General features: G+C 40.3%; 2 protein-coding genes across 3 annotated transcripts in view; one reads left to right on the forward strand and one right to left on the reverse strand.

The window, feature by feature from the left end:
* Nucleotides 1-2058: 2058 nt before the first annotated feature.
* The window catches only part of tg (thyroglobulin), a 50532-nt gene continuing 32471 nt past the window's right edge, over nucleotides 2059-20119 (reverse strand). Inside the window, exons 42-48 of the mRNA XM_061243810.1 lie at nucleotides 10906-11070; nucleotides 9448-9615; nucleotides 8186-8373; nucleotides 5761-5868; nucleotides 3647-3787; nucleotides 2517-2707; nucleotides 2059-2243 (exon numbers count right to left, since the gene is read on the reverse strand). Coding sequence (XP_061099794.1) covers nucleotides 2107-2243; nucleotides 2517-2707; nucleotides 3647-3787; nucleotides 5761-5868; nucleotides 8186-8373; nucleotides 9448-9615; nucleotides 10906-11070 — 1098 coding nt within the window. The 3' untranslated portion in view covers nucleotides 2059-2106. The remainder of the gene's footprint in view (nucleotides 2244-2516; nucleotides 2708-3646; nucleotides 3788-5760; nucleotides 5869-8185; nucleotides 8374-9447; nucleotides 9616-10905; nucleotides 11071-20119) is intronic.
* On the forward strand, nucleotides 11660-20018 carry LOC133126765 (src-like-adapter). Of its 2 annotated transcripts, none has more exons than XM_061239103.1 (8): nucleotides 11660-11751; nucleotides 13167-13317; nucleotides 15359-15458; nucleotides 16047-16133; nucleotides 16220-16323; nucleotides 16616-16747; nucleotides 18485-18614; nucleotides 18773-20018. In XM_061239103.1, exons 2-8 carry the CDS (start codon nucleotides 13206-13208, stop codon nucleotides 18981-18983), a joined length of 876 nt encoding a protein of 291 aa, XP_061095087.1. In that variant the 5' UTR covers nucleotides 11660-11751; nucleotides 13167-13205; the 3' UTR covers nucleotides 18984-20018. The 2 variants fall into 2 exon arrangements, with proteins under 2 accessions (XP_061095087.1, XP_061095097.1); XM_061239113.1 differs by having other exon boundaries at nucleotides 11664-11751; nucleotides 13193-13317.

Here is a 20119-nt window from a genome sequence, read left to right on the forward strand (position 1 = left end):
TGCACGGCCAACAATGCACTGAATCAATGCAGCCGTTGACTTAGATTCAATCAAAATTTCTCTCATAAGGCCCTTCTCAGCAAATTCCTCTCTCACACACCGAGGGACCAAAAGCATACAGGGGACCGAAAGTAATTAGACAAATGATCATCTTAAATGAAGTTACCATGTTTAGTACTTTATTGCGAATCCTTTGCATTCAATGTCTGCCTGAAGTCAGAAACCCATACTGAAGGCATCATAAGATGCTGGGCATCTTCCCTGGTGATTACTTGCCATGGCAGTACTGTAGCCATTTTTAGTTCCTGTTTTTTCCAGGGGATTTTTACTTCAGCAAGTGAAATGCATATTCAAATAGACTTGAGTTGGGTGATTGATTTTACCAGTCAAGAACAGTATGTTTAACAGTATGTTTGGGGTCTTTGATCTGCTGCAAGGTGAAGCATCATCCAATGCTTTTGAGAAATTTGGTCGGACAAGCAATCTTAGTGAAACATCTGGTTGCCCTTAAAAAAATGGTATTCTGCAATCAAATGTTTTCTGAGAAGCTGACATCTTATCAAGGGACATATAAGGTACATATATTTGAAATGCAGCGCAGCACAATAAGACACTGCCAATGCAAGCTGACATCATCAGCTAGCAATTAATATCAGCACCCACATCTGTGTTGGCTAAGCATTAATCCTGCCAATAGATACCTTCACCCAGCATACTCATTGGCATTTACTATATGCTTTTCCTGTGTCCCATGCCCTCCTGCAGCCCACTGAGGGTTCATGACCCACAGGTTAGGGGAGCTCTCACTTATTAGTGCCGTATGATCAGACTGAATCAGTCTTATGCATAGTTCGTTTAACTGCTTGCCAGCAGATAGGGGCTCCAGCCATTATCCATTTGCCTCCACAGCTTTCTGGCATTGTCCCTAGTTGCCATTGTGAATATCAGGGAGGAATTTATTCAGGGTGAGGGCACAACGCATAAACCACATGGAAATACACATGCCATTTGTTAATATTGACCAAATTATACATTATAGTTTACTACTTTATCATAATTGTTTTTTCTGTTGCGCAATATGTATTAACAGCAAGAATATAGAACAGCTGTCATTAGCATGCTAAGTATTATTAATCTTGATATGTTAGCACATTAATAATTATATGTCAGTTTTTTATAGTAAATGAGGTAGTCGATATGGCAACCCGTGGTATTTTGACCATCATTCCTCTGAAATAAATAGGTGGAAATAGTAAGGAAAGACTTGGATGGATGCTACTCCCTTGAAGTTAAGTTTTACATGAACCAGAGGGTTATGTTTTTTTCCCTTTGTGGAATTCACATTAGTTTGGTACAGTGTCCCTTCAATGCAGCATTTGCATGCAGAAAGGCCATCAGAGTTCAAATAATGTGTTCAAATAACCGTCATTTAAAAAGATAATGCAAATTAACATTGGAAGCAAGCTGTATCTACAAAACATCTACTTCTATTGTCTCCTTGAAAAGGAAAACGCATCAGAATTTAATACATATAATATATTTATATATGATATGAGCTGAGCTTCTTAAAGCATTTCTGTTGATAATGGTAAATAGTAAATTTTTCACAGTTGATAAGAAAATCATAGTTCATAATAGCTAGTTTAGAAGTCTTGTGTTTTAGGCATTCTTTAAAAAACATTGTCACAGTCATGTTGAACAGCACAAAATAATTTGGTGATCGTATGTTAGAAACTAGATCCCTCTTTTCCCATTTAAAGACCAGATCAATATGAAGATGAATCAGAGCCGGTCACAGGGTTGTTGTGGCCCCAAAGTTCTCCAACAGCAATCACACCTGCCAATTAAACTTGAATCATGTGGCCAGGGACGGTTGTGGCCCTAAACAACAGCATATAGAGTTCATGCCGGCAGCCAGCTCTCACATGAATAATATCTTAAATAATGCACTCATTCATAACACAAATGTTTCTAGAATGCAATTTATTGTTTGATTTGCATCAGCATCAGTGAAATGTGATTTGGATTTATTACAAATTAGACAACAGCATGGTCAGGTGAATATCTGTATGAATATATATGTTATAGTCGCATTTGTGCAGTGCTTTAATTATAAGCATCCTTTTCAGACTTTGGCTTGCTCTGGGTCACTGAAGTAGGGGAAATGTTGACGAATTTGGTTTCTTGTGTGGGGGCACCAAAACCATCTGTCTCTTCCTCTGAAAGGGCAGGTGAGAGTTTGGCTGGGGAAAAAGACAATAAACAGATTTCTTGTTCAAACAAGAAAATTGCCATTTTACACTTTATATTGGATTCAGTTATTATGTTGATACTACAATGAATATATTTTTTAATGTATATATATATATATATATGAAAATTAACAATAAATAATTGTATGTCGTTATAATTACTGATTCCTTTCTGCTTTTTTCAAGTTTAACATTTAACAAAAGCAAAAACTGCATAATAACTCAACACTGCATGCTTCATACATATCCACCCCACACACACACCTGTGGAAGCTGTCAGCTGAGGCACATAGTCGGACCAGAAGGAGCACTCAGTCCTCCTCAGGCTCTTGCGGTTGCTAAGGGGCATGTCCAGCTCTTTGTAATTGTCCCCCTCAGGACTGGGCAGGAAGCGAGGCCAGGGGGGTAGGGTTTCGCTGAATGAGGCTTGGGAGGAGTGTAGGTGGTTTGGGTTTCTGGAGAAGAAAACCAGAATAAACAGCAAGCCACAGAGATGGACAACTTCCATGTGTTCATCAATTACCATATTAGTGAAGCTTCATGGGTGGAGCTGTCATTTTTATCACTGTGGCTGATGGTAACCAATCATTGGATTTTTTCCTGTGTCATGTGAAGAGCAGTCTTTTCATTGCTTTGACTAGGGTAATAATTGATAGCTCATGAGATGATGAAGTTTTACATTTCCATCAGCATGGCGCATTTTATCCACTGGTACGGCAATGCAAGGCAAGTTTATTTATATAGCACATTTCATATACAAATGAAATTCAAAGTGCTTTACATAGGCAAACAAGATAAAGATAAAATATAAAATTGTGAAACTATTAAAAATTATATTTCATAAAAACATATTTAAACATATATATACAAAAGCATGCTTAAGAACAGAAATAGAAGAGCAGTGCAATGTATAATTTGAGTATTCAGTTGAAAGCATGGCAAAAAAACGAAAGAATTTAGGCAAATATAAGATCGTCTGGGAGTTTGTTCCAGCTGTTGGTAGCATAATAGCTAAATGCTGCTTCACCCTATATGGTTCTAAATCTAGGCCACTACTAACTGACCAGAGATCATGGAGACCAAATAAGTTTGTATTCTACTGATGTACGTATGCCATGTAATAACTTATAACTTCAAATTCAGTCATGTGACTAAATGGAAGCCAGTGTAAGGATGTGAGAATAGAAGTAAAATAAAAGGGTACAGCTGATGCTATGCCAAAGCCCCTTACTCAGTAAATCAATGAGTGAAGGGTACTATGGCTTCTAATTCTGTTTATGAGCATTATGCTAAAGGTCATAATGTTGTCACAGTAAAACACAGTGATTTATGCATTTGATGTAATTTGAAGGTTGTGAACTCATGCAGGGGAGAACTGGCATGGTGCTTCATACCCGGACTTGACGAAGTTGGCCACATAGGCCATCATCTGTCGAGCCAGCCTTCGCTCCCTGCTGGTGAAGAGACCGTGTGTCCTGGACTGATGAGGCAGTCCAAACACAAACTGGAGGTCCAGAGGGATGGACAAATCAGCACTGAGGATGAAGTACACAGACAGGGGACAAGGCTCTAATTAAAACAATACAATCTCCTCCAAAATGTTTGGCACCCTAAAGACAAACAAACATTTCTGTTTATAATTAACCACACTGGTAATGATGTATATTGTATGGTCAGAAACTTGATAAATGTACTTTCATTCTAGTACAATTTCCCACAATTGTTTTTTAAATTCAGCATTCTTTAAAACTTGTTTTCAATACTTTGCGTAGTTACTCTTCACAAGGAACAAACATAGAAGTTGCTTCAATATGGCTTTAATGAAATTGATGGACATATTGAGGACATATTTTTGACCATTGCTCCAGTCCATACACAATCGTTCAAGAGATCCCATTTGCTTCAGAATGTTTGCTCTGCCCCCGAGGACTGCCCTCATACAACAATATTCCAGTTGTTTCAAGTCTGGAAACTGAGATGGCCATTGAAAAAACAGTATTTTTGCAGTCCATTAAGAACTTCTTGGTCGCTTTTGATGTATGGTTTGGATTGTTAGCTTCAATTTCCAGACAGGTTTGTGATTCCTGAGGTGTATATCAGACTTTGGGGGGGAAAAAAAACTAAAAGTTGTTGTTGCTGGAATTCATGATTCAAATTGATCCTTGGAAACAAGACTCCCAGGACCAGTGCAAACAAAACAAAACTATAAACAATGCTGAAAGTGGCATGGTCAAATGAGACCAACACTGAAGTTTTTGGCCATGCATGCCGTGTTTGCCATACATGTGTTTTTTGCATCTATTAGTCCTATGGATCTATAATGTATAAATGTATACTGTAAAACCTCCTCTGTCTTTATCATCAAATCACAGTTATAGAAGCCGCAGGAATAAGATATTCCTTTGCATCACTTTGCACTTTGCATCAGTTGACAAAGTGTGCATACACAGGGATATCAAAAACACTAACCATGGGTCCCCTGGAAGCCAACATTTTGCACCTGTTTTTTATGTACAATGCTGCCCTGAGAGACTTCAGCGGGGATATTTCTGCTCCTCAGAGAGAAATAAAGCAGTATTCTAAAGGAATGTGGTTAGTGTCTTGGACACGTACACAACACCACAGTCCTGGCAGTTTGGAGGAGCCGAGCTGACCCGTGGAATTTCTGAGCTGAAGACAACACACTTTTGCAATCTAGGTATGTGAGGAATGCCAGAGAGAAAGACAATTAAACTGTGTCCTGGGCTACATGCCACTGTCACAGCACCTCACACAGTGCATGCCATCTTCAGCCTCACATTTAATCATATGAGGGTGAACATGCTGGTGAAGGTACTCACCATGACAAAGGCTAGGTTCTTTATCCAAAACACTGTGGTTTCTAGCTCAGGCTAAGTCAACAGCTGAGAGTTTTCAGAGACAGGACACTAAGCCTTTGCCTCACTAAGGGTTTAAGTCAACCATGGTCCCTACATTACTGCTGGATTAGTATGGCAAATCTTGAATCTTAAATCCTAACATACCAGAAACCCAAAGGCAACCAGATGTCACCAGAGACTGCCTCTCATCTGATCCAGCATTCTTGAAATATTTTTTGAGAGTGAGTGCATCTATGGAGTGCATGTCCCACTTCAACTGTAAGGGCATCATTGGCAAGGTAATACGTCATGGCTTCCATTCTTCCATATGTAATTATTTACATATCCTTCAACAATACACTAATACAGTCTATGAGACAACTACCAAGCAATAGACTGAAGTAGATTAAAATTAATAGAGCCCAAAACTGCTTCAGGAAGCCAGAGGAAGGAAGAGTATATTCATATTTCCATGGAATTACACTGTGCAGAAGGAGACCACAGGAAGTGGGTTGCCATTTCTGACAGTGACTGCATATATACTTCCTGTTTCGCCATGCTGAGGCTTCAATGCACTTGTTCCAGAAGTGAATTCTGAATATGTTGGCCCTTCACCAAGGTACCTTTGATCCCTAGTGCACGCGCCTCACCTGGTCTGGGCTGTCTTCTCTGGCAAGTGGTACATGAAGACGTTGGACCTTGATTGGGCTGCCCAGAACCGAGCCATCCGGACCGCAGGACAAATTATGAAGAAATCCCTGGGAAATACACAGTTTCATGATAAAGGAATGAAAAGCACTATAGTGCAGAGTATGTCCACTGCATTTAAAGAATAGTCATGCTGCACAGTCTTTTTGAAAAACAACAGAGTGCTTATATCGCCTGCCAGGTGAGTGAGAGTTGAATTGGACAGCAGCAGATTAATCTCCCAGGCAGTCTAATGTTTTCCACATTCGTGCAATGAAAACTCAATCAGTGCATGTGTTAATATGAGCACTCATGACCAATATAAATGTTTGTGTGAGTGAATGTGAGTATGCAAGTGTGAGAGTATATGTGCATGGTTGTGAGTGTGTGGGCATGTCTTTGTGCATATCTGCTAGTGTGTGTGCGCGTGTGTGTGTGTGTGTGTGTTTACTGTATGTGCATGTGGTGTAATTGTACAGGCACCATCCGCAAATGCATTCCATGGGTTTACTTGGATCACAAATTGGCTCTGTGATTAATGTGATGACATCAGTCCACTCTACTGATGCAGACTACTGAGTAAGAGTTTCCAATGGGCTTGTGGGGTGGAGGGGTCTCGCCCTTATATAATAAATAATTATTTTACATAAACCCCTAATACTTACTTGAATTGAAATGCTGACAGTATTATCTCACTTCAATTATGGGTTGATCTCTGAATACCACAGATATTATATTAGTAATTGTAGCTGGCAGTAAAGATCTGTCAACCATAAATTATTGAGACTAAAATAGCAAAGGAATTTACAACTTTTTTTAAATGTATGATTTCCAAAGTTTCAGGAGAAGTATCAGCAAAATTAGGATGAGGATTACTGATAAAAAAATCACTGGGTAGAATGATAATGGATTGCTACAAGGTGAGTTAATTCTGTCCAAAACATAATTTTCTGCATTATTTGCGACTCATTTCTCCCCACATAAAAGACAACCCATAAAATCTGAAAAAGGAGTGTAATGGCAAACAAATTTAATGAACTGTCCTCTGGTAATTGGCTTGGTCTGCAGAAGAACATCTGCAGGAAAAAAGTAATACAGATAGAGAGAGAGCAGTATCTCTATGTCCCGTGGTTGGTTGTGTATGCTAAGACAGAATGCATATCCTGTGTGCGCATGTATACCTTTGTGCAGAGTGTTGTTTATTATGAACTCATGGGTTGCTATTCTGTAAAAAGCCACACGTGTGTGGGTTGGTTCTATTCTCTGCAATATTCAACGGTATTCATTATATGGGGGAACACACTGTGGCCACAAACACGTATGCCTGTTTTTGGAACAGATCTTCTGCAGACTTTGGCTGTATCACTTGTTTCCAGCTAACCCCAGACAGCTTCAAAGTTTTTCTGTGAAAAGTGGTCTGTTACTAAATATGTTATTTTATTTAATGAGATGCAACAGTTTCACTGTAACCTTTCATTTATTTAGGAAATCTGCTCTTTTCTACTGACAGAAAACAAACCAAAAAAAATCTAAGACCAAACAAATCTACAGTGCCTAAGACTTTGAACTGTACTGTTTATAAACATATACATTAAAATATTTGAAATTATTTATATAGAACAATATCAAGCATGCAAACCATTCAACAATACTATTTAAAATTGGGAGTCATTGGGAGTCAGTGCGTTCCTTGAAATGCAGGCCGTACTTAAATGTCAGGAAATGCTGAACAAAAACCACTTTAAAATTATGCTTTCCAGGACTGGAGGCCTAATAGTTTTGACACAGCTATAAATCCACTCAGCACGGCCCTTTGTTTACTTCTGTCTAGATCATCATGGCTGCTCCATAACTCTTCTGCACATGCCTAAGCCATGTGACTTTCAGCCTCTGCCTGGGGAAAAGAAGGTTGCGCTGGGAATTCCCGCACCTCTGGGCCTGATGAATCCAGCATGGCTTCTTGCACTCACACAGTAAAATGTTCAGTGTTAATTCAACTCTAGGAGAGTACATAGAGGATGAGCCCAGTACATTACATTACATTATTGGCATTTGGCAGACGCTCTTATCCAGAGCGACGTACAGTTGATTAGACTAAGCAGGAGACAATCCTCCCCTGGAGCAATGCAGGGTTAAGGGCCTTGCTCAAGGGCCCAACGGCCGTGCAGATCTTATTGTGGCTACACCGGGATTAAAACCACCAACCTTACGTGTCCCAGTCATTTACCTAAACCACTACGCTACAGGCTGCCCCAGTAGGGCATATGTACTCTGTAAGAGTACATAAACTACCGACAGTACAATTATAACACAAGCCTGAGAGCCACTTAAGAGTTGATTTTAGTCACACCGTATAACCGATGTAAGAGTTTGCGGTGCTTGTCTTACCGTGTGGCGTTCTCCAAAGCCCGTGAGAAGACGTTGTAGCCAGCGGGTGTGGGAGAGTGCTGCATGGAGTAAAACCATGTTGCAGCCTCTTTCACAAAGGTGTTGGCACTGTTGCCTCCGAGAGAATTGGACAGAGCTTCGTAGAAGGCCGTTTTGCTATTAGCTCTCCCCTGCAGCTCCTCAAATCTCTGATTCAAAAACAAGGAAGATGGTCAAGCTTCATGTGTAACACTTCAGGGAGTCTGCCACAATAATACAACTCAACTACGGTGTGAACATCAAGCCTTTATTCTCAGAGACTTAACAAGATCAACAGCACCAAGGGCTGAAATAAATGCTAGATTTTAAGATTACCTGGGGGAAATGTGCCATGTGCCCTATGAGGCAGATATGAAAATAGGCCTGAAACTAGTAAGGGAACCCCTAGTGACCTAGAGAAACTAACCATGTCTAAATATAGAGGAATCTGAAACTAAATAAATCCATAAGTTCTTCTACCCACAGATTCTGATCTAATACAGGATGTGTCTACAAAACTGGTACATAAAGCATTAACAAGTTAATTCAACAGATGGATAAAAGATCAAAAGTATGCAAAACTACAGTGTAACTAATTAAAAGATAAAAGATAAAACACAATAATAATATATGGCCAGCAATGCATTCTTTATCAACAAGCAAGCCGATGGTGATCTAATGTACATACATTACAGCATAACCTCAGAGATACAAACACTTTTGGAATAAGACTGCGGAATCATTTTGGAGCTCAAAATACATTTCACAAATCAAGAATATGTGCCCATTGCAAAGAATCCAAAAGCTAATAACCAAGATAAACAGTGGCAGAGTAGCAGTGGTCTGCCAATGAGAAGGTGGCTTTTGACTACTCAGCATGACTTAAACTGTTTCTAGCACTGTTAATGGATAAAGGCATCCATCTATGTGTCAAACAAGCATTTACACTTGTGAGTTATTGTACATGAATACTCTTTTTTGACACATGGCAATAGAGAGTGAGTTGTAGGTTTCCAGGTTCTTTCCAATGGAAAATGTGACTGATTTCTGTTTAATGCTCTCCTTGTAGACTAAAAAAGATAATCTACAGTAAGGGACTTGATGCTCTGTTCGGCTGATTGGCCAGCATGTAAGGTTAATAACCTATTTGAGCTACTTTTCTTTAAAGGGGTGGATAATACATCCCTTCAGTGACTGACCAACTAAACCCTCTCCATGAAGGAAAACTCCATGTCTTTTCTCACCTTGATGCTCTTGGCCCGGCTGATCAGCCCATCCTCAGCTGAGGAGCCCAACATCATGTCCACATCACGGAGGCGTGTCCTCTGGAGGGCCAGGGAGGGCTTCTCCCTCACAAATATCCCATCAACCACCGGGGCCCATGCCTGCAGGGGGCCACTGACAGCCAGCAGCTACAACACAGTGAAAACGTTTCACACAAGGGACTTTCACTCTGCCTTTCATACACTGATTCTTACAGACACACATTCACTGCAGAAACTGGAATTACCTGGCATTTCAGTCAGGACAACTCATGTATTTATATTAATATATTATTACAAAAAAGGGTTGAGGTTTGAGGTTTGTCACTGAATGGATCTGCTTCAGGTACGACAGTAGCGCACACCACCCTATCTAACAGGAAACATCTGCCATACTGAACAGGAGGAATATAGAGCCTAGAAGCAGATCCAAACAACAGGCAGTAGCTGGGGTGGCGGAGGGTGAGCACATGCAGGCATTGAGCAGCCAGGGAAGGTCTGAATGAGCTGTGTGAATGTGATCGGTTCATTACAGAAACGTGTGTTATTTGACTGCGGAGGCTGTCTATTGGTCAGCTGCTATAGAGTTCCCCAACATAACTTGCTCTGCGCATTCCATGTGTGTCGCTCATTATTTCCACAGTATTAAGCGCAGTCTGTTGTTACAGAAGTCATGCAGCTTGCTAGCTTTCTAGACTCCAAAAATGGAAATTCACCAGGATACACATCCAGGAGAACCAGCCTGGTTCCAGCATGAGACCGACAGTGTCACAGTTAATCTCAGATCCTCACTGTGTCTCACAAATTATCCCACTGTCTCCATCCCTAAACTCAAGGCCGCATTCCTGGGTTGTGAATTCTTCACAAGAAAAAGTCTGAATTTTTAATGCAGGAGATATTTGTTAATGTGTGCAGTCCAGTGATGTGAATTCTGAAGAACTTAATGAGGGGACCATGTCTAACACACAGAAAGAACCCACCCCTGGTACTGAAGAAGCAGAGGCCTACCTTGGTCTGGGCTGAGTTTAAGAAGCAGAGGCCTACCTTGGTCTAGGCTGAGTTTAAGAAGCAGAGGCCTACATTGGTCTGGGCTGAGTTTAAGAAGCAGAGGCCTACTTTGGTCTGGGCTGAGTTTAAGAAGCAGAGGCCTACTTTGGTTTGGGCTGAGTTTAAGAAGCAGAGGCCTACCTTGGTCTGGGCTGAGTTTAAGAAGCAGAGGCCTACCTTGGTCTGGGCTGAGTTTAAGTAGCAGAGGCCTACCTTGGTCTGGGCTGAGTTTAAGTAGCAGAGGCCTACCTTGGTCTGGGCTGAGTTTAAGTAGCAGAGGCCTACCTTGGTCTGGGCTGAGTTTAAGTAGCAGAGGCCTACCTTGGTCTGGGCTGAGTTTAAGTAGCAGAGGCCTACCTTGGTCTGGGCTGAGTTTAAGTAGCAGAGGCCTACCTTGGTCTGGGCTGAGTTTAAGGCCGATGCTGATATTTCCGTGAGGCAGGACAGCACCTGGGCAGTGTCGGGGGAGGAACAGCCCACTTCACGAGCAAGAGAGCTGGTCAGCTCACGAGCCCTGGAGCTGCTGATAACCGCGGCCGGAGAGAAGGATGAGCCCCCCTGAGAAAGAAGAAGACAGAGCGAGGGTCCAGAACAATATTAAAGCTCTGATAAACACTCAGAACAAGTCCTTTACTGCAAAATATGAAAACATATTCCAATCCCCAATGTTTCAAATTCAGGTTCATTACAGTTCCTTAAAAGGTATGGTATCCTGCCATGGATTGACAAATATCAGCCAATATAGCCACATGTGTCTGGCAAGAATCCATAAATTAGCACATGCAGCTGTTTTTAGCACAAGGGCCCATGAAAAATCCTTTGGTGGTGTAAGACAATTGGTGGTGCAATGTCATCCAACCAACCTCAACAAAATAATACTAAACGGTATGTAAGTATAAGAATAAATACTGTCTGGTTAAGCTCAGTAATACACACACATGTTCACTTTAAAAATGGTAACTTCATAAGAGCTGGTTTTGTGCATTTTGGTAGCTAAAAAGGGGAAGGGAATGGTTCTGGGTTTGGTGTTATTGCACATTCTCCTTCCTGTTGGTAACAGAGGAAGTGTGCGGCTAGTGTCCATCACCCTCACTCTCACTGCGCCGGCTAAAAAACAGAGAACGAGTAGCTCCACCCCCCCCACCCCCCCCAAGCAGCCATGAAGCTTGTCTGCAGTAAGGCTCTGAGAGACACAGCTGTTTCTGCCGGAGGGAACATCTAAATGAGCGCTTTCTGAAGGTACTGGAAACCTTTACTTTTACTGCAAAGCAAAAAAGAAAATGGCAGCTTTTCTTGATGTTTTCAGACAGCTTTATGTGGGGTCACTCACAAAGACTTTCACTTCTAGTCATATCCATTTAGACAGTACGGCAGTTCAGACTAAGCAATTCAAGGGCACAATGAAAATGCCCCACAATGGGATTAAAACTGCAGGATTCACAATCGTAGCTCCTTCAAACACTACATACGCAAATACATTTTGGTGTTGTTCTTTCAAGTGACAGATCTCAGATCTTAGCAGTCCATTCCATTTAGGCAGATGGATTTAAATAGATATACATTGTATGCTTACAGCAGATTTCATTTTTTATGGGGGTGGTATTTGATATATGAATACATATGAAAAAGAGGCATACAAAATGGACTTTCCTAATGTACATCAAAACTTAATTATTCACAGAATAAAAACTACTGTGGGAATAGACATTGAGACAGCAGCATTGAGTCAAGTACGTCAATATGACAAATGTAACAAGCCATTATGGAATTATGAAAGCTAAAATCATATAAGGAGCCTGCTGATAAATCTGCAAATGAATCAACTGTAAGGTAATTTGGCCGTCTGTGATTAATGACTATTCAACTTATGCAAAGAAAGTGAATACAACATTTATATCACATTGTAGCAGGGATAATAACAGCAGGTAATGTCCATTTCTAGGGTTTCTCTTGCTTATACCACACTGTTTAAATGATGGTAATGATCTATAATAAATTCATTGAACAACAAATTATACTTGCAATTTACAAACTATCCTTAAACAGGATCTGTAAGGGCTGCTACATGCATTAATCTGGTTATGCATCAAAATAACTTTAATTTTTCGGACAGCTATAATATATACTGACATATCATTTACTTGTGTATTAATGGCTATGATGGATTATTGTAATTGCAGTTTAGCAATAAAACACTGACAAAAACCATGATATTGAACAATGGTAAAGCAGATACGTAATCAGCTAATTTTATCTGTCGAGCAAGACACCAGGGATTTGTAGTCAGGAACCTGCAAATCACATGTAAATAAGTGCCAACAAAAATGTATCTTCATATGATGTTATTTTACTCTGTCTAAACCTTAACATATTCCGTAGCAGAACGGACTGAGCCATTTGCATTGTAGAGAGGATGGGCCAATCTGCTGAAGTTTCTCGCTATTAGTAGTACTTCCTCATTTCACTGGTTTGGTGGAATGGAACATTGTGGACTCAGCTTCCCCATTCTGTTGGGCACTGCCCCTCCTGCGCTCTTCACCCTGTCTGTAGGGAGTTCCAAAACAGCCAGTTAGAAAGAGGGGGACTGATTGTGCTGGCTCGTACTCCAGATCAGACTCTTTCTTTAAGCATGGACCATCTCCTCCCTGCCTTAGGCCCCTGTGGATCTTTGGTGCTGTAGGGCTTGCTGATGCATGATGGGTAACTCCAGCACGAACCTGGTGTCCGCGCCTGAACCCGAGGATGAGGATGACAGGATCTTTGCCGACCCCCTGACGAAGAGTACGCAGCCCAGCATGAAAGAAGGTACTGTGCTTTCCTTTATATTCGCTGTGCCTCTGTCTGTGATTATTGTTTCGTTGATTTCATGAAAACGTTATCAAACATCCAAGTTATCCCTGTAATTGCCCCCTTAAAACAAATAACTGGTTTCTCTGCCTTTATCAGCAATAATCACACCAAAACTTCTTATAATTGGACATGAGTCTTTCACATCGCTGTGGAGTCATTTTAACCCACTCTTCAGCTTTAATAAAATGGAAATGGGAGGTTTTGAGAATGAATGTCTCTCTTCAGGTTCTGCCACAGAATCTCTATTCATCCTGTCAGCACTTGAATAGACCACTCCAAAACCTTCATTTTGTGTTTTGGATTATTGTCTTGTTACATAACCCAATTTTGCTTCAGCTTCAGCTCATGGACAGATCACCAGACATTCTCTTTAAGAATTTTCTGGCACAGAGCAGAATTCATGGTTCCTACAATAATAGTAAGTAGACCAGGTCCTGAGGTAGCAAATGGGACCTATATCGCTCAAAAAGTTCTACTTTTGACTCATCTGTCCATAGGCTTGGGGATCATCCAGGTGTTTATTTTTGCTATTGTAAGATGAGCATGGGTGTTCTCTTAGATAGCAGTGGCTTCGACCTTGCTACTAACTCAAGAATCCCTTCTTTGCTCAGTCTCTTTCTTATTGCAGAGTCATGAACATTGATATAGCTGTGGCCAGAGAGGCCTGCAGGTCTTTGGTTATTCTTCTGGGATCATGTGTGACTTCCTGGATTAGTTGTTACTGTGCCCTTGGAGGAATTTCGGCAGGCCAGCCACTCCTGGGCCACTGTTCAAATTGTACGCCATTTGGAGATAATGGTTCTCCCTTCGATGAAGATCCACAGATCCTTAGAAATTGCTTTATGTCTATGCAGACTAATATATTTTAACAAATTTTGGGATTTCCTTTGATCATGGCATACCAAACCTATGAATGTGTCTGAATTAAAGCAGTAGTATTGCTGCTTTAAGGCGGTGCAACCAGTTTTTACAATTAAGGGGACAACTTTTTCACAGCGGTGATTTTGATGTTTGATAACTTTTTTCATTAAAGAAAATACATAAAAGAAGTCATTTAAAAGATGTGTTTTGTTCTTTTGTTCCCTAATAGTACATTTTGATATCACAATTTGTGTAAGGATCTGAAACCGTTCTCTGTGAAAATACAAAATAATAGAAAAAATCAGGAAGGTGATATTGTCACAATAACATGATTTACAGAAACTGACGCCCAAAGGAAATTCAAATATGAGTGAAAGCGCTCGTGCATGCAATCATGCATATTTGCATTAACCGCAGGAGAAAAAAAGTTTAAATATTTGAAATTTTAGATTACAAAAACATGCTGCAGTGAAAATATTTTCCAAATATGTTAAGAGGATTACTGTTTAGAGCCCAAAATGTAATGTCCTGTTTGAGGACACACGGTCTCAACTCAAACGGAACGACAGAGAGAAACCACCTGAAATCACTGAGCCATAGACTGCAGCAGCTGATGTGGCATAGCTATGACTCATTTTGTGATATCCCTAACTAGCACAGTGTGATTCTTTTTGATCAAATACAGTAGGGTATGTGATAATGGAAAAGTAATCCCAGTATGCAGGCTATTTTTAAAGCCTATACTGTAAAGTATATCTCGTATGAAAAACATGCACACACGGAGGAGCCATTTCAGTGCTGTTGCCATGGAAAATATTTGTGTTCCATCACATTTCATTTGGGATTCAAAGGTGTTCACTGTAGCAAATTAAAATAAGGTAAAAAAGGAGGGGAAAGCCATTAGCTAAGATAAAAGCAGATAAGATCATAGTCAACACCCTTTTCTGAAAGGATACTTCAATAAAATCTTGATCTGTTTATGTGTCCTATGCTCATTCTGCTGAGCAGTGTTACGTGCCTTTTCCCTTCAGCAGTAAAAAAGCAGTTCAGCCATGGTAACATTTGACAAGAAGATTATTTCTAAAAAATCTTACAGATAAAATTTTACTCATACTGTATTTATGCCTTTTTACAGTGCCGGACGGTGACACCTTGGTTGTCATACACGACTACCCCGCACCACACATAAGTCAGCCTATTTTCAGAACTGGAGAGAAGCTCCGAGTGATATCACAGTAAGTGTGTCTGCAGACAAGCATGTCTGCTCCTTATCACACGCATCCTGGACCAGACACTGACACTTCAATGTGGGTGGCCACACATTTATATTTCTTAACCAAGCTCAGCTTCTATCACAAAATCTATGGGACTATTTCACCCTGGTCCACAGAGTTACAGTACTCAACCCTGGTCCTAGGGTCCTGAAGTATCACAGTACCTACAGGGCTAATCAACCACAATGCAGGATTACTGAGTTAGCTAGATACATGCGCTGTGTAACCCAGAACAGCTCATTTTATGTCAATGCATGTTCCAGGTTTAGGGGGGTTCTGGGTTGTACTTAGTGCTGCTATCCAGCTAACTCAGTAATCCTGCTTCATGAAATACCTCAGTGGTCATAGAGTGCTGAAATAGTACAGTTTCTACTGGGATACTCAACCCTGTTCTATCACAGCCTTCATTTCAACTATGCAACTGGCTGACTGGCTGCTGTACAATATTACTGGTCTGACTGAACCTCCAGATAAAAATCTGCTAGAGACCTTCCAGGAGTAAATGCAGTAAATTTTTAACCATTCTTTTCACCTGCTTTTAATTCTCAGAGTCCAATGCTGGTGGAGAGTGCATTCTATAACAACAGGAAAAGAAAACTACATTCCGCAGAATCACATTGCAAAAGTCTACCATGGGTAAGCCCTAATCACTCAACATTTTACAGACTGAAAGTCTTTCAAAGTATGAAACACTGATTATAAGATTACTTTGTACCTAATAGTTGGCTATTTGAGGGAGTGACCAGACAGAAGGCAGAAGAGCTACTCCATCTCCCTGGAAACAAAGCTGGCTCTTTCATGATAAGAGAGAGCACAAAAGAAAAAGGTATTGTAAAAAAATAAAGTTTGCACATTTATGCCAAAATTTAAAAACCATCATCTCTGGTAAAATAAAATCAACAAAATATAAGTTTTTAGTTAGACATAGGCCTACTAAGTGGAAGCCAAGCTGATGTGCCGATGTGGCTTGTTTACATGTAGAAATGTGCATCCAACTTGCAACTGGACTCCTTTCCTGTGATTTATTATTGTTGGAAATGAATTCTTCATGAATTTTAATGTTCGTGCAAGACTACTTGAATGAATGCACATGTTTGAATATTTCTTGTTTCTTGCAGGCGTTTATTCTCTATCGGTCAGGAACAGAACTATAAAACATTATCGGATCTTCCGGCTGCCCAATAACTGGTACTACATCTCCCCTCGACTCACCTTTCAATGCTTGGAGGACCTCGTCAATCATTACTCTGGTAAATTTATGCACAAAATACTAGCATGTAATTCCCATTGTCTAAGAGTAAAGCTTAAAGAAATATTGGTAAATCCCCTACCATAAGGCTGACAAAACACTGTCATACACATGACGGCGGCCTGTAGCGTAGTGGTTAAGGTAAATGACTGGGACACGCAAGGTTGGTGGTTCTAACCCTGGTGTAGCCACAATAAGATCTGCACAGCTGTTGGGCCCTTGAGCAAGGCCCTAAACCCTTCCAGGGGAGGATTGTCTCCTGCTTAGTCTAATCAACTGTATGTCGCTCTGGATAAGAGCGTCTGCCAAATGCCAATAATGTAATGTAACATGACATAAGGGCTGATGTCAAATTACATTTATCTGTAAATGTTATGACAGATGTTACTCTCATAAATATGGAGAGGGGTTCAAGTAAAGTGTTACCAAATTATCATAACTACCTTTAGGCAGTTGTGGCAATGGACACATTGGGTATCGGTCTTAAATCCAAGAAATAGATGCAGAATAACAAGAACCTGACACCTGAAGACTACGATTAGTTCATCTGTAGAATCAGGTGTCACAGTACTGGGCTAAAGCAAAATCCTGCACCCACACTGGCCTATTTTGAATAAGATTCGATAGACTATCCCAATCTAGTTTAAGGGTTCTTTGTCAGGGAAAAAGGCTAAATCTGAGAGATTTCATACAACCAACCACACAGGATTCCATTAAGAACAAACAAGGTTCCTCTTGAGGCAACCATTGTGTCTAAGAGTGTAGAGAAACAATAGTCCCAACATACACAACAAACAAACAAAATGAAATAAGCTTTTATGGCAGCATTTAACACATTAAAAACACTATATCATGCCTATTCAGAGAGATCTATTAAAAGTTAATGGGAATAAAAAGTGATCTGAAATTATGGGAATTTTAAACTATGATCTTACCAAAGTGAACTGAGCAGAGGATCACAAAACATAAGACTATGCAGAAACTATTGTCATAGAAGCTTCTATTCCTCACTTCAGTTCAGGCTCACGTCATTTAGGTTCTGGCACAGGAAGTGAGAGACAGATGTGATCACAGATGGACAGTCTCTCTCCTTTGCTGAGGTCGATGTAAATAAAAGCCTCAACATTTTATTAAAGCTCAGTGCTTAAAGCTTCTGTTTTTTCACTTGACTAAACCTGTTAGCACTTTTTGTTTTTTCGTAATAAGTGCAAGATGATGAAAATGAGTTAACAGAAGTGTCTTCCGAATGTACAGATGGAGACGTTTTGTAATGGAAAAATGCATATTTTTTCTAGGTTTTGCAATGCAAAAACCAAGATTATGTAAACATGTTGAAATAAATGAAATAGCATATTGCTCAAAAGTACATATTGTGCTGTGTGGAGGGGCCAAATAGTTAGGGAAATAAAATAGCTCAATTCCCAGGCAATGTAACCTTAAGCATTCTACTCATACAACTGAAAGGTTACATGTGAAAAGTAACCTAAATAGAAATTAGGAAATGAAAATGGCACATGACAAAAAATGTATGAAAGCAGATTAATCGAGATTGAGTATTGTCAGAATACGTATGTTTACAAATGCTCTAACAGAAGCATATAAATGTATCTGCCCAACCACTTTCAGCAATTCAATTGTCTAGCCCATTTGGTGCGGAAACACATCATGATGATATGAAGGGCAAACAGAAGTGGATTTGTTCACTAGACTCATTGTACCTTTCCCCCACTTCCCCTAGACATTGCGGATGGGCTGAGCTGTATCCTCTCTGCGCCCTGCCTGGCCCTCACCGCCGGTAACCTCAACCTCACCAACCAGGAGCCCCCGATGGTGATGCGATGCAACTTTGACTGGCAGAATGTTCAAAGGTAAAGCCATGACCAGAACCAATAAATAATTCTCCAAGGATATATCCTATTTACGTTTCTCGAGCATCCACCTGCCCTAATATATAGCGAACTCAAATTTTTTATTACAATTAAAGAATTTGATATAAATATGCCACGTTCATTTTGTCTGTCCGCAGGTCAGAGTTACTTAAGGAGAGCACTCAGCGCCACCCCGAGAACGTGGACTCTTTGATAAGCTTTGGAGTTCGCAACAGTATCGCCTCCTACCTGTCCCTTGTGGAATCGCAGGACACAACACAAAAGGGGCAGCACAAGAAAAATAATAAATCCATCTACTCTTTCCCGGATAACAAGTTTGACGCGACCAAAGAGGAGGATTGCTATTAGTAGAGGGATCAGACACCCCGACAGCTCGAGAAAATTCATCATTTTTTTTAGACTTTTGCATGAGAGTTTCCCCTAGATTTACATGGGAACCATATCACTTCTGCTTTAATGGCACTCAGTCTCATATACTCAATGGCGACATTGGCTGAGAAGGGAAGATCAGTCGTCTAGCAGTCAGGTTGCCCTGAGTGTCGAAGTTTCTCTCACCAAGACACCTAACCCCCAAATGCTCCTGACAAGCTGGTTGGTACCTTGCACGGCAGCCAATCGCCATTGGTGTGGGGGTGTGTGTATGAAAGGGTGAACGAGAAGCATCAATTGTACAGCGCTTGGGATAAAGGCACTATATAAATGCCAACCATGTACCATTCATAAGTGAGAGAGTGTATTCCGTTTTTGTTTAATTTTTGTTGTCAATTAAAATGGCAATGATATGTAAATTATTTTAATGGAGAAAAAGGGAGAAAAACATTTAGGGATTTACTTCATATGGTAATATGAATTTTGACACAAATCATCAGCTTTCCTGTATATTACCATGAGAACTTTTATTGGATGTGTCCGCATTTTCAATTTGGCACAAATGTGCCGTTATATTGATCCAGAGCAAAGGCAATGGGACGGCATTCAAACATTACTGGTAGCATTAAGATATTACATATTTATATACTTCAGTGGGATAATGTCTGGTAACTGTACATTGATTTAATCCTCCAAAATGTTTCTCCTGTGTTTGTTCTATGAACATTGAAGCTGATCTGATATCAGGGGGGGTCATGGGCATCAGAGTGGCTATGAAGTATGAACTGATCCTCAGCTGCTTCAGGATATGAATAGATTTCTGAGCACATGGGAAACGTTGCACGCTTACTCAAACTCTGTCCAGCTACTCCTGCCTAACGCTGAGTTTATTGAGGAGGGGGCAATGCCAACTCACTCAAACTGATGTCTGGATATTATTTTAATCATACTTCTTGTGATTGTACATTTGTTCATGACTATTCTTGTGAATTAAACATTGCTTATTCTTTTTCACAGTTGATTTTTTTCCTTGTGTAACGTTAGTATTCAAAAGAAACATAAACTGCGGAAAAGGAACCTAATAATCTTATGAGTATAGTACAGTACGTGAACTG

The sequence above is a fragment of the Conger conger genome, chromosome 1 (assembly GCF_963514075.1).
Source record: "Conger conger chromosome 1, fConCon1.1, whole genome shotgun sequence".
Lineage (NCBI taxonomy): Eukaryota > Metazoa > Chordata > Actinopteri > Anguilliformes > Congridae > Conger > Conger conger.

What these genes read in the sequence shown, in the direction of transcription:
- LOC133126765 (XM_061239103.1), top strand. Translation starts at nt 13,206, where the DNA reads ATGATGGGTAACTCCAGCACGAACCTGGTGTCCGCGCCTGAACCCGAG. An exon ending in AGAGAGCACAAAAGAAAAAG is followed by an intron (nt 16,324 to 16,615) that starts GTATTGTAAAAA and finishes TGTTTCTTGCAG; the next exon opens with GCGTTTATTCTCTATCGGTC. An exon ending in GACTGGCAGAATGTTCAAAG is followed by an intron (nt 18,615 to 18,772) that starts GTAAAGCCATGA and finishes GTCTGTCCGCAG; the next exon opens with GTCAGAGTTACTTAAGGAGA.